Below are 13,269 nucleotides of genomic sequence, written 5' to 3'. Positions count from 1 at the left end.
AAAGAGAATCAAACACTGAACAAAGGACTAGATTCAATTATGAGGTAAACAGGAAAGAAAATGTCAAGAAAAACAGCACTCAGAGTTAAAACATAAGCCAATGACGCCACTAAATGTCTGGGAGACCTTGAAAAGGGAACTTCTAGTTAACTTGACTGCTGTAGAAAATACACATCTTCACAAGTAACTGAAGGTTAGTTACTTCATACCAAACCAAAAGCTGTATGATTACAAGGAAATGGCAACAACTTCAATTTCTGTCTAGATATCGGCTCTCCGATATACAATCAACTTACTGCCATAGGTAGCCTGTCCCTGAAGTACTTTTAAATGACGAAATACAGAAATCCAGTAGCTTCAAGAATATCACACAATACAAAAGCACAAACTGCAACAGCAGTTTAACTGAGGTAAAGATCTAGTAGATCATACTTTCTGAAGTGATTAAAAACTTACTTAATTCAGTGTGAGCATTTGATATTACTTAATTCAGTGGGCAACTCAAGTTCTCCCTGACTGTAAAAAGAGATGTGGTACAGAATCAAAAAGATACCCAAGATCCTTCTGCTGTAACACCAGAGGAATAGAGCAAACCAAGTTGATGACAGCCTTGAAGACAGCACAGAGTACTGCTGCACAGCTATATGCAAAGTAGAAATCAGACTTTTTTGGACATGGTGCTTCCCTGACTTGTACTAAGCAGCTTACAGTTCTTTTTATAGTAAGAGAAGTGACAAAACGTAGTGCCTAGGATGCCTCCTACCTACAGAACATTTAAAGAACTGGAACAGTTGAGACTTGCATACGATTTAGTGACAATGGATGAAGCTCTGGCCTGGAAAGCCCTTTTTGCCTTCAGGGAACATGCTGGTTCAGTAATTTATACGTTAGAGCTGGTGAGAAAGGCCTCAAAACAGTTTCTTGTAAATGTGAGCTTAACAAAGTAGGAAGGTTGGCACCTAGGTTACTCACTCTCTAGACTCTGAAGTCTAGCAGTTTAATCATAAAAGATAAAAAAGTTTATAATGAAGATTAACCAGTTTATCAAACTTCACCAAAAGGAAAGACGCAATCAACCGTGCTTAGATAAACTCACCACCATTCCTATATATCTGCAAGGAAGAAAAGCAGTGAAGTACCTTCCCAAACATATTTTCTCATCTTCCGCCATTTTTTTAGTAACAGCATTAAGGCATGCTGCTTTATATGCTTTATCAACACATATTTAAATACAAAAGACTTCAACCAGTTTTTCATGTTCCACAGGTTAACTAAGCCATAGTAAATCTCCTATCCAGAATGCCACATGCCTCAATACACAGCCACGATTCCCACAGCTTTCTTGCCATGAACTCCGAGACAGGTACAGAAGACTATCTCCTGGGACACCTCGAGGTTGTACTGCCATTCAGAGGGACCAGGCCAGGCTGCAGAAGTGCACAGACAGGAATCACAAAGTTCAACAAACGAAAATGTAATGTTCTGCCCAGAGGAGGAATAACCGCATGTACAACTATAGGCTGTAGGCTACCTGGTGGAAGAGCAGCTTTGCAGAAAAGCACCTGGGGGTCTTGGCGGACACCAAGTTGGAAACAAGCCAGCAATGCACCCTTGCAGCAAAGACAACAGACAGCATCCTGGGCTGCACTAGGACAAGCACAGCTAGCTGGTCAAGGACAATCATCCCTTCTACTCAGCACTGGGGAGAACATATATGGAGTGCTGTTCTCTTTAGTTCTGGGCTGCCCAGTAGAAGACACGGTCATACTTGAACAAGTCCAGCAAAGGGCCACTAATACAGTTGAAGATTTCACTTCAAAAGCCATCACAGAATGGCTGAGGTTGGTTGGAACCTCTAGACTATGTCTAGCCCAAGCTCCCCACTCAAAGCTGGATCAAACGCTCAGGCAAGTTCTGAGTGTCTCTATGGATGGAAGCTTCACAATACTTTTGGGCAACCTGTCCTGACGGCTGACAACTCTCACAGTAAAATGTTTTTTCATATATTTAAACAGAGTTTGCTATATTTCAATTTGTGCTTACTGCAATCTCTTGCCTTTCTTCTAAATAGTACTGAAAAGAGCCTAGCTGTCTTCGCAAATACCTGATGGTGGGGACTACTCATGTAGATTCCCCCAACAGCCTGTTCCCCAGCTCTCTCAGCCTTTTCTTGTACGTAACATCCTCCTTAACCCTTGATTAAGGCACTGGCCAGGGTGGGATAGGGATGGGATGAAGCCAGGACTAAAACTCCAGGAGGTCCCCTCTAACTTCAACTATCCTGTGATTCTGTAACAAGTGGTTACTTACAGACATGACATCATGAACAGCCGTTAGGCTTTATTCTTCAAGCAAAACAAAGATTTTTCTTATCTGCATAAGCACCTAAAAATAAACAAGGACTGAACCTGATAAGGACCAATATCAGCTCCGTCAGTTCATCCATCCAAACAGGGATCTGGATGTTTCTGTACACAGCCACTCAGAGTGAGATGCAAACCTTGTTCCTGAACACTGTACTGTCTGCCCCTTTTATCTGCTACAGGAACTTCTACCATCTATACTGATTGGAGCAACATCCCGTGACAAAAAACCACTTTAAGCTGTCCAAGCAAACAGCCAAAGATGGACAACCTATGGAGTAGCATACAAGTTGTTAGAAACTGCTAGAGAGTCAAGAGAGACAGGACTTGTTATTTGATAAATGTTTTATTTCCTTATAGGCCTGAGCTTTAACCTGCAACATCTACCCCTACCTCTGCAAAAAAAAAAAAAAAAAAATATACTAAAGCTTCTTCTACTATGCTCTAGAAGTGGTAACATTTTTCTGCTGATCAAAGTTGCACAAGAGGCTTCCAGTGTTACACTCTTTGAACACAGATTGGGAAACTCATCAGAACTAGAAAAAGGGCTGCAACTGAATGCAGTTCAAGTGTCTAGACATTCGAAGTAATGGACTTTGAAAAAGCATGACCCCAGGTTGCAAAGGACGGATATCAGCTGTGAAGGAACAAACTGACCAATGAAGCGCATAGAAAGGAAGGATCAGTCCCTCTTTTCCTGAGAGACCCTGTATAGGTTTGCTCCCCAGTAAGGACCTCACCATGGAAGCTGTAACCATACATGTATTATTCCAGCCTTGGTGCAAAACTTGAGGCTAAATATCTCGTTGGTATGTTTTTAGAAAATGACTTGAAAAGAGCACTTTTAAGTAGATGTGGTGTGTTAAGTCAATATGAAGAACACTTGGTATGTTAATGTAGGCAACCAGAATTTTGCTAAGACATACAAGTTTCAAAACCTGAAATCTTATGCATAATGAATGCATTAATACAGTACTGTCAATAGAAGAAAGAAGGATAACAAGGGAAAAGAGGAGGTAGAAAATAAAGAGCTAGGACTATGCACTTGTGATTAATAAGAAAGCCTGCAAAAAACCCCAAGAAAACCAGCAAATGCATTACAGGAAACTGGGATGGAACAGAGCAGTCACTTCAGGAAAAATATGTAAGGCAACTGCAGTTTCTTGTAATATTCTCAAAATTTCCAGTTCTTCCAATATTAAGTGTTTCTACAAGAAGCCTTCTGTGTGCTATAATAGCAAGGTTTACAGGAAATTGCTGCACCATGCAGTTATGAAACATGAAGCTGGACAAAATGCTGATGTACAGTAACACAAAGCTACAAAGTCTTTAAAAATTACTCATTCCTTATATAAAAGTCACTTAGTAACTCAAATTTTTGTAGCCACCAATCAAAAAAATTAGTTGTATTAATTAATTACAATTATTTAATTGTACAAAGAAGGTACTGCTTATACCTGTACTACAGTGATGCTGAGTCTGCCCACTGTACCCATTGGTCCTCCATACTGTAGCTGCTGAGCCGCCTGGGCATCCAGCTGGATCTGCTGTTGCTGCTGCGTTGGGGTAATGCGAAGAAAATCTTGAGGAAGTTCACCAACATAGACCTTAAAAAAGAGAAGGAAAAGAAAAAAGCCCTTCAAACTTCAGTCTTCCAATTTCATAACGGGAAAGAGAGAACATAAATAAAAGCTTAGCAAAAACATTCAACAGAATTTTGTCTAGTTCTCTCAGCATGAACAAAGAACTAGTTAAATGACAAAACTGTCAACTCATGTGGAGAATGTTCTCATAGTTTCAAAACCACGAAATTCCAACATAATCCTCTGAAAAGCGTACAACATGCAGAGCAAGGCTGCTCTGCAACTGAACATGTAAGTAGTCCATACAACAGCCAGAGCTACCAAGTTTTCTAACCCATTCACATAAGCCAGCTGATGGCACCCAGCTCTTTCACTTATCACTCAAGTTGCATCCAATCATTCCTGTGACAAAACAGCATACTGTTGTCATTTTAAAAAGTCACGTTCACAGTCACCTTCAAGACAGATCATAAAGACAATGTTTCCTACGAACCATAACCATATGGACATTTCTTCAACATAACTGTCACGGTTTAACCTCAGCCAGCAACTAAGTACCACACAGCCTCTCACTCACTCCCACCCCCTGGTAGGATGGGGAGAAGAATCGGAAAAAAGGTAAAACTTGCAGGTTGAAATAAGCACAGTTTAATAATTGAAATTAAATAAAACACAGTAATAATATAATAATAGTAATTAAAAGGGAGACAACAGTAAGAGAGAGAAATTACACCCAAGACAGACAGACAAGTGATGCTCAGCCCCCGCTAACCGACACCAGCCAGTCCCCGAGCAGCGATCAATGGTCCCCAGCCAACTCCCCCCGGTCTATACACTGCGCGTGATGCTCGGTGGTACAGAATAGCCCTTTGGCTGGTTCCGTCAGCCATCCTGGCTTCCTGGGCACCTCCTCGGTGGCAAAGCATAGGGAACTGAAAAGTCCTTGACCTAAAGTAAGCGCTACTTAGCAGCAGCGAAAAAAAAAATAAAAAAAAATAAAATAGTGTGCTACCAACTTTATACTCATACCAAATTCAGAAACACACCACTGTACCAGCTACTAGGAAGCAAACTGACTCTATCCCAGCTGAAACCAGGACAACAACCAAGAATTCTTCAACATAACAAAGATGCCCTAATGCTTTCCAGTGTTAAGCATGGCCGGCCTGCAACAAACCCTGGGGACAAAATTCCACCATACTCAAAGCAATAATGGAGGAATTCAAAACCTGGTTTATCACAAGAAAGAACCATCATGAAAAGTTCAAAGCAGAAGCACACTAGAGGAATTCAGTCACCTGTGCCAATATGAATCAGCAGCCACTGTGTATTTTCTGTTAGCTTTATGGTAAGAGAAGGGGAAGTTTCTACCTATTACTTGTCAATTCTATTCCTGTCAACTCAACAACTTGGGTTGTTTCTAGGTTTTTAAATGCTCAGTGCACATTATTAATAACACATTTAGTGAGACCATCACATTAAATAACAAGCATTCTATAATAAAATATTTTAAAAGTGGTATATAAAATCTATCATCACGCTGTAGTCATTCCTGTTGTCTATAGAGTTGCTTACATATTTAATACAGACCTGTCCGCTGCATCAAGACAAAAAGACAGTGCAATTGCTTATGTTGCAATCCCAGGCAGGATTACTCAATTGTGTTCCAGCAGATGCAAGCCTACAGAACATAATTTAAGACGTTAACAGGCCTCTAGGACATAGCTTTTGAAGATCAGACAGCACTTGCATGTAAAGATTGCATCTTGGAGACAGGAACTGCAGCTCTTGCCAAATCACATTGTATGTGACTATTGCTGAGAGCCTCAGGATCCTGGCAACAGTAGGTGTTACATGCCAGAAAGGAAGTTTATCAGAAAAGCTAAGGAAGTACTGAATGCCTGCTGCTAGGCTACTGGGAGGGAGAAGCGGGAACCAGTCTTGCTTACAAGCATCTTAAGATTTTGCAATTAAGATCTTAAGTAGTTTAAGTTTTAAGAAGGGGGGGGGGGGGGGGGGGGAAGGGGGGAACCAGGTGTGGAGAAGGAGAAAACTAAGCTAAAAGATAGCACTGACATTAAAAGAAAGTTTATCTAATTAAGTTAGGCTGGAAATTAGACAGGGTCTTGTAACAGCCTTCTCAGTAGAATACACATTATAAAAAAATAAGTTTTACAATAAAACATAATCCATTTACAAAAGACTTGGAATGGCACTAGAATTAGCAAGGCAGTGCCATTTACAACACAGCAGGTCCCCTCCAGCCCCTGACCTCTAGGAAGTTTCAAATCTGCTATTATCAACATCTCTAAGAGTAAGCATCATGAAGATTTCCCACAGTCAGAAGTGGTGCCTGCAGCCCTGAAATCACATTCCCGCATGTGCAAGCTCCCTCTTGTCAACTTCTCAGAAAACAGGATAGCACACGTCACGTTTCCACCATCTTAACATGGAGATTGGAAAGCTTAACTCATTCACAACAGAACTCTAACATTGTTAAGTCACCCAAATACTGCTGCAAAATAAAATATATAAACTAGTCTCTATACTGGGGTCCAAAAGGGACAAAAAAGATCTGTAACGGAGACCAAAGTTTTCTTACAGCATCTAAGCTAAGTGATTCATGTACCTCAACCAAAGCTACCTTGTAACTCTGGAACTGCAAAGCACACACAGAGAAACTGAAAACAGCTGGTGTAATTAAGTCCTCAAAAGATCCAAGTGGTAAACCCCTCCAAAAGGAAGAGCAGGGAACAGGAGATCCATACGCTCCCACCTTGAACGTTCAGCTCTGACCGAGATCTGGTACACAAGTCCCGGTGATAGGTGCTTATTGAGGAAAATACACAACTCAGTAAGGTCTTATGCTAATTATCAGTTCATTCCATATTGATGGAGACATACCAGTAGTGTGCCATCTTTTTATCTGTAAAGAAAACAGGCTAATTTGTCTTCCTCGAAGCATTTAAAAGCAGGCACATAACTGCCACCTCCAAACTTGAATCAAAAATACACAGTTACATAACTAGAGTTCAGCCACAGTTTTTGTTTTTAAAGCCAGGAGAACCTAAATGGCAAGCCTGTATCACTGATCCTACTCAACACCCATCAAATGCACTTCTCTCACTGTAACAACTTTTAAGAAATAGCATGAAATTCAAACCTGCTCTGCCATTAGCTGTAGAACAAAAAAGAAGTATTCAATATAAGATTTGAATTTTACTGGAACTTTCAAGCACTGCCTTTCAAAAATATGAATTATCTAAAACCACAATAACATTGCCCTTCCTATCTGCTACAACCACCTAAGGGCTACTTTTGAGAATCTTCGAAGTGACACACTGCAGGTATAAAAGCTGCATCTCAACTCCTTCAGACTGAAGGCAGCGTGATGTTCCACAGCTATTCAAGCTCATTTAGGACTGGGCTGTCTCAGTCTTACCTTCCTGTTTTCACCCTCATTTCTCGCAAAACATTAAATGGTGCCAAGGCAATTTTAAAGTGCATTAGTGCAGAGGGCTGACAGAAGACAATGAAACAAATGTTGGAGATAAAGGGAAGTCATCAGGACCCTTACCTCGCCCACTGATCATGTGAGTACCAGTACATACATCAGGGAGGGAAAGGGAACACACAGCCCCAGACAACCACAAGCACCCTGACTTACCAAACCTTGTGCCATGGCAAGCACACTCAGGGAACTGTAAATAAGGTTTCCACACTAACAATTACCAAGAAACTCTAATACTAGGTTTAAACAAGTTTCATGTTAAAGAGCTTTAAACACCTAGCTACTCAGAAAAGTTCCAACCATTCTCCTTTAAATGGTTTCACTAAGTAAGAACAAGTGAGTGAACGAGCAGGAATTTTGAACCATCATTCTATGTTTTGCACACCAAATGAAAAATCGGCACCAGATAGGACGCACCCAGAAGTCCTGAAAGAGCTAGCTGATATTTTTTAAGGCTAGTCTCTCTCATCTTTAAAAGGTCATGGAGATTAGAGGAAGCTCCCTATGACTGGAGACAGACAGGTCTCATACCCAGCTTTCAAAAGGGCAAGGATGACCTGAGGAAGCACAGACAGGGCAGCTTCACTTCGGTCGCTAAGAAAATCATAGAGCAAATACTTCTGGAAGCCATTTCTAGACACATGAGGAAAAGAGCAGGGAGTAGGAATGGCCAGCCCTTGCCAAGGCTTTGAAAAGAAAAAAAGCCCGATTACTCCAGCTGCCTTATACAATAAAATTAATAGAATTGGTGAACAATACGGATGAAAAAACTGGCTGGGTTGCTGAGCTCAGAAGTTACAAGTTCAGTGGTTAATGATGCCGGAGGTGGATTAAAAGCAAAGCTTCTCAGAGGTCTGTGCTGAGACTAACTTATGTGTCTAATATTTTTCCTTATCAGTAACCAGAGGTGAAGACAGAATGTACCTTTATCAGTTTTGAGGACAACACCAAAATTGGGGCAGGGGAATGACCGGTATACTTCAGGACAGGACCAACAACCAGAGAGACAGAAAAAAATCAGTGGCAGGAATTCCATGAAATTCAGCAAGTGCAAAGTCCTGTACTTTGGCCAGAAAAATCCCTGGCACCAGCACAGGCTAAAGAACAACTGGCAGGGGTGCAGCTCTACAGAGGGAAACATGCAGATCCTTGTGCAGAGCAAGCTGAACATGAATGAGCAGAGCACGCTCACAACAATGAAGCCTAACAGCATACTACACTACATCCACAGAAGCCTAGCCAGCAGGCTGAGGAAAGCAATTGTTTCCCTTTGCTCGGCACTCATTAGACCACATCTGCAACAATGCAACCCATTTGGGGGCCAGTAGTACATGAAAAATGATAAACTTGAGTAAGCCCAGCAAAGATCCACCAGGATGGCCCATGAAAAGGGCTGTAGCGCAAGACTTGTGAGGACAGGCTGAGGATTTGTTTAGAGTAGAAGAAACCTGGGATGCACCTTGCTTCCAGTATCTATGAGAAGGTCATTAAGAAAACAGAGCCAGGTTCTCTTCTGAGATGCAAGGCAAGAAGAAAGGAGACTTCAGCTGTCAAACTGAAACAGGGGATGTTTGCCATTAAATAAGGAGGGAAAAGAAATTAATTGCAGGGGCAACCACAGCAAGGAACAAACTGCCCAGCAAGACTGCAAAAACTCTCACCTTAGAGATTTTGAAGAACCTGCCAGAAAAAACCCTGAGCAACCTGGCCCAAATTAAAAATTGACCATGTTTTTAGAAGAAGGTGGGACAACACGGACTCCTGGCATCCCTTCTACCCTGAACTGTTCTAGGATTCTACCTAACTCATGTTATAGCATGACACATCTGGTTATACTCCTGTAGAACTGTACTCAAAGGCTCTACATCAGCATTTCCATTTAGAGATGGACAAAGAAACAAATAACAGCAATTAAGTTTACTACATTTACGGATTTCTGCTGTTTGGTTCTACGTTTGGGCTTTCTTAGTGTTGTTTTGTTTTTCTTTTTTTAAACATCCCAAAAAATGTGTCAGGTACTGCAAGGTACCAGACACTTTTCCTGTTCTTATGATTTTTCCTGTTGCCAGAAAATTTCCATCTATTTTGTTGCTTCTGTTGTTTCTATATGCCTACCTGTAAAGACTTTATGATCCTACAGTCATCAACCTTAATAGGATTTTCCCTTTCCCCCTAGTACACCACCTGTATTTACTGCCAACCAAGTATTTTGCCACTAGCTGCTGCCTCTGGATTTTCCCAGCACATCTAAATTAGTCCAAGACACTAACATTTAAATATTTGCAAAATACATTCCACCGTGCAAAAGCATCACTGTTAATAAAGAAAGTTTGGTTTTACTGAAGAAGAAATCAATATGAACCATTTGATTATAATCAAAAGAGATTCCTTTCTTCACTAAAACAATAATTCTGAAATCTTGCCGAGCATGGCAGGAACTACTGTATATAAACAGACGTTAAAAATTACAGATAGAGTGAGTGTCCATAAGACATCTGAAATTCAAGAAGCATTTATAGCATATTTGAGTTTCATGCATTTGGACTGCACTCAAGGTAACAGGAATAACATCGGGAAAAGCCACAGAAACAGCTCAAAACAAGGAAAACCCCAAATTCATATTGGGATTATCATTAAGAAGAAGGATAATTGCCATCAATTCCAGGAACAGACTTCTGTTTTTTTCTACTCTACTACTAAACATACCAGTACAAATCTTTCTTTCCTTCAAGTCCTAGTTACAAGAAAATGTCATTGAATGCAACAGAAAACAAGTCACTTAGTGTCTTAAGGTAGTACTTTTACCTGGTAGAAAGCAAGAACTTCAAAGCATCATCAATGCTGCCCTCAACATTTTCTGTCAAAGGAACATGCTCCAGAGACCAGATCACAGCACTTAAAAATTAATTCACATTTTGCTTAGAAACACTCAATTTCATCTTACTCCCTCAACTTTTTGAACAACTTCTGGAATCTGAAATGATTGCAACAATGTGTCTTAATGAGATTTCCATATTCATAGACCAAGATTTTAATACTACATATATCCACATTCTAGTAAGAAACAAAATATCTAATAAAATATTCAATTATACCCGAAATTATCAACACAATTATTCTGGTTATAGAACTTTGTATTCAAAATTGCTTGTGTGACAGCGTAACATGTATCAGTACTGGACAATACAAACAGGAATTGCTTCTTCACCACCTTTGTTCAGAAAAAGATAACTAAGTTCTGAAGAGTCGCGACAAAACTTCCAGTAATACCAGAGACAACAAAACTAACATAGTTAAATGACAGTATTAGGACAAGATGAGAGAAGTCATTATAAATATAGCCTGGCCATTAGAAGATTTCCAATCATCTGAGCAGTGATTATTAGGGAAATTAGGAGCAGAGATCCAGGTAGTCCTAGTTTGGTACTTGATCTAATTTTGGTGGATCTGACCTACTTGCCAGCATGGTCAATAATCACAGATACTAATTTTGGATTTGCTTAGCTAGCTAAGGAATCACAAATACAAGGTTTTGGTGTCTCAGATTTAACCTGAAGCCTGATCAAACCAATTATTAGTAACTCTCACTTGGAAAAATATATCATTTAGCAGCCCTTATACATTCAGCCACAGTTTAGATTTCAAGTCTGTCCTCAAAAGATCACAAAATGTGGAAACACACTGATTCCATAACATCCCGAAAACAGCCAGAGAAATCTGTATTCTAGCAGAATATTTACCAGTAACAGACAGGGTGAATTCCAGTTCTGTTTCTTCTGAAAAACTTAACAGCAAACAGAAATTTTAATTATTCACCAAATAAGCATCATCATAAACCGGAAAGCACAGGTGTAAGAACAAGACTGGCAACAGTATAGCAGCATACTTTATTTTCTTACCTGCACAAAACAACCTTGAATGTTTTCTCACCTGTTCAAACAGAAAGGGACAGAACTGTTCTCTCCAGCACTAAAGAGAAAATGTTTCCCAATCCTTTAGCACCGTTTAGTGGCTATTCATTTGTAACGCAGCTGTATATATAAAAACAAGTAGAATTCTATCTTCTCTAGAGAGAATTAAGAAAGGCTGGCATGTAACCTATCAACATCCTGACCTGTGAATGGCAGCTTAATACTGCAAAATTTATTAAGTCATTTGAAAAATACTCCAATCTCTAAAGCGGTTAAGACAAGGAAGAAAAGAGTGCACAACAATGGTAGGAACATACAGGAAAAAAACCCAAAAAAATTAAAACCAAAAAGCCAAAGTTGTACAAGATAAATCATCATATGCCTTTCCTCTTGTCAGACTCAAATCAATTTTAAGTAACAAAAGACTGCCAAGAGCTTATACAGGAGCACCTGGTTAATTCTAAAATAAGACATCTAGAAGAGTAACATTCCAAGTGTTGTGATATAGGTTCTTTAAAACATTTCAGAAAGGCTAGGCAGTTATTATTTTCAAACATCTTGTAAGATTGTAGCCATGTCCAAGAAGATTCTAAAATCTTAGCCCAGGAAGAATATTTCATCAACCTAAACCAAGCAGATATTCAAAGTACATCACTGAATACCAACAAGGTGCTTAGCACCATAGGCAAGTAAAACTTCTCTCAAAAAGAAATGCCACTACATCGCAGAGAGAGAAATATCTGCAGTTTCACCTTCCCGCAAACCCAGACTGCGGCCAGGCCTCCTGTCCCACTTGTGCCAAACCACTTGGTTACCCGTCCCTTCTGTCCAAACCACTTGGTTACCCGTCCCTTCTGTCCAAACCACTTGGTTACCCGTCCCTTCTGTCCCTGCTCCCACATCAATTCCCTCAGTCTCCCCCATCTCCTCCCAACAAACCCAAGACTAACTATAAGTGAAATTACTTTTAAACAAACTCTGACCGTTTTCCAGAAATTTATATTATTTTGAGTAAAACCTGGTACACTCTGACAGAATCCTACCTGGGTGCCAGCACCCCCAGCGCTGCACAGGACCTCTGGGGCCAGCCGCTGGCGTCTTCTCGTGACACCATCAAGAGACAACAAAAAACTTTATTACATTAATCCTCCACTTAAAACTTTTCTTCCAACGCCACAACTATTACCACAATCCTTATAAAAGGAATCTGTTCTGGAAGACGGGACAAATAAGGCACGTTAAGGAATTAAATCGATGATCGTGTAGTGTTACTGCCAGGAGATAGCACCAAACAGCGATGCGGTTTTCCAAGATCAGCAGTTTAATAACTCAGTGCTGTGGTGCTTCACCGAGGCTGCACAGGCGCACACGCAAACCCTGCTGCTTCTAGTCGTTTAAATTGTTTAAGAAACCTTATTTCACCTGCAGAGCCACCTCCGCTTGCCAAGGACTACCAGACCCTTCCAGAGCAGGGGACAGGGACAGCACAGCAGCGGAGGGCTGATGTTACACCGCAGCACGCACCCCTCCGTGGGGCAGGATTAGCCCGGGGCAGCACCCACCCCGGCACCGCGGGCCCGCCGGCGTGTGACCGCTTCGGGGGCGGCGGCCTCTGCGCGCCCCGCCGGCCCCTGAGGGCGCAGAGCTCTGCCCCGCTCCGCAGCGGTTCAGCTGTGGGTAGGCTTAAGCCGCCCAACCCTTCGGAAGGCCGCGGACAAAGGGTGGGCAGAGAGCCGCCCCCACCCCGCAGGAGCGGCTGCCGCCCCCTTCCCCGGCGGCTCTCCGCCAGGCGGAGGAGCAGCAGGCAGGCAGGCAGGCAGGCAGGCAGGCAGGCAGCTCTCCCGCCCCCGCCCCCGCATCCCGGGCAAGCGCCGAGCGCTCGCTCCGCTCCACCGCGCGGC

The 13,269-nt window shown here is 41.5% G+C and overlaps 1 protein-coding gene across 5 annotated transcripts in view; it reads right to left on the bottom strand.

Annotated features, from left to right (window-relative positions):
* Window positions 1–13,269, bottom strand: part of LOC121094535 (toll interacting protein) — a 66,655-nt gene that overhangs the window by 13,629 nt on the left and 39,757 nt on the right. For 4 of the 5 annotated variants that reach the window (XM_040608262.1, XM_040608263.1, XM_040608259.1 and 1 more), the window contains one exon: window positions 3,821–3,970. In XM_040608262.1, the coding sequence (XP_040464196.1) occupies window positions 3,821–3,859 (39 nt within the window). In that variant the 5' untranslated portion in view covers window positions 3,860–3,970. Of the gene's footprint in view, window positions 1–3,820; window positions 3,971–12,790; window positions 12,888–13,269 lie in introns of those variants that run through there. The other variant, XM_040608264.1, reaches the window with a different exon arrangement.

The sequence above is a fragment of the Falco naumanni genome, chromosome 10 (assembly GCF_017639655.2).
Source record: "Falco naumanni isolate bFalNau1 chromosome 10, bFalNau1.pat, whole genome shotgun sequence".
NCBI lineage: Eukaryota > Metazoa > Chordata > Aves > Falconiformes > Falconidae > Falco > Falco naumanni.
This window is presented reverse-complemented; position numbering and strand designations above follow the sequence as displayed.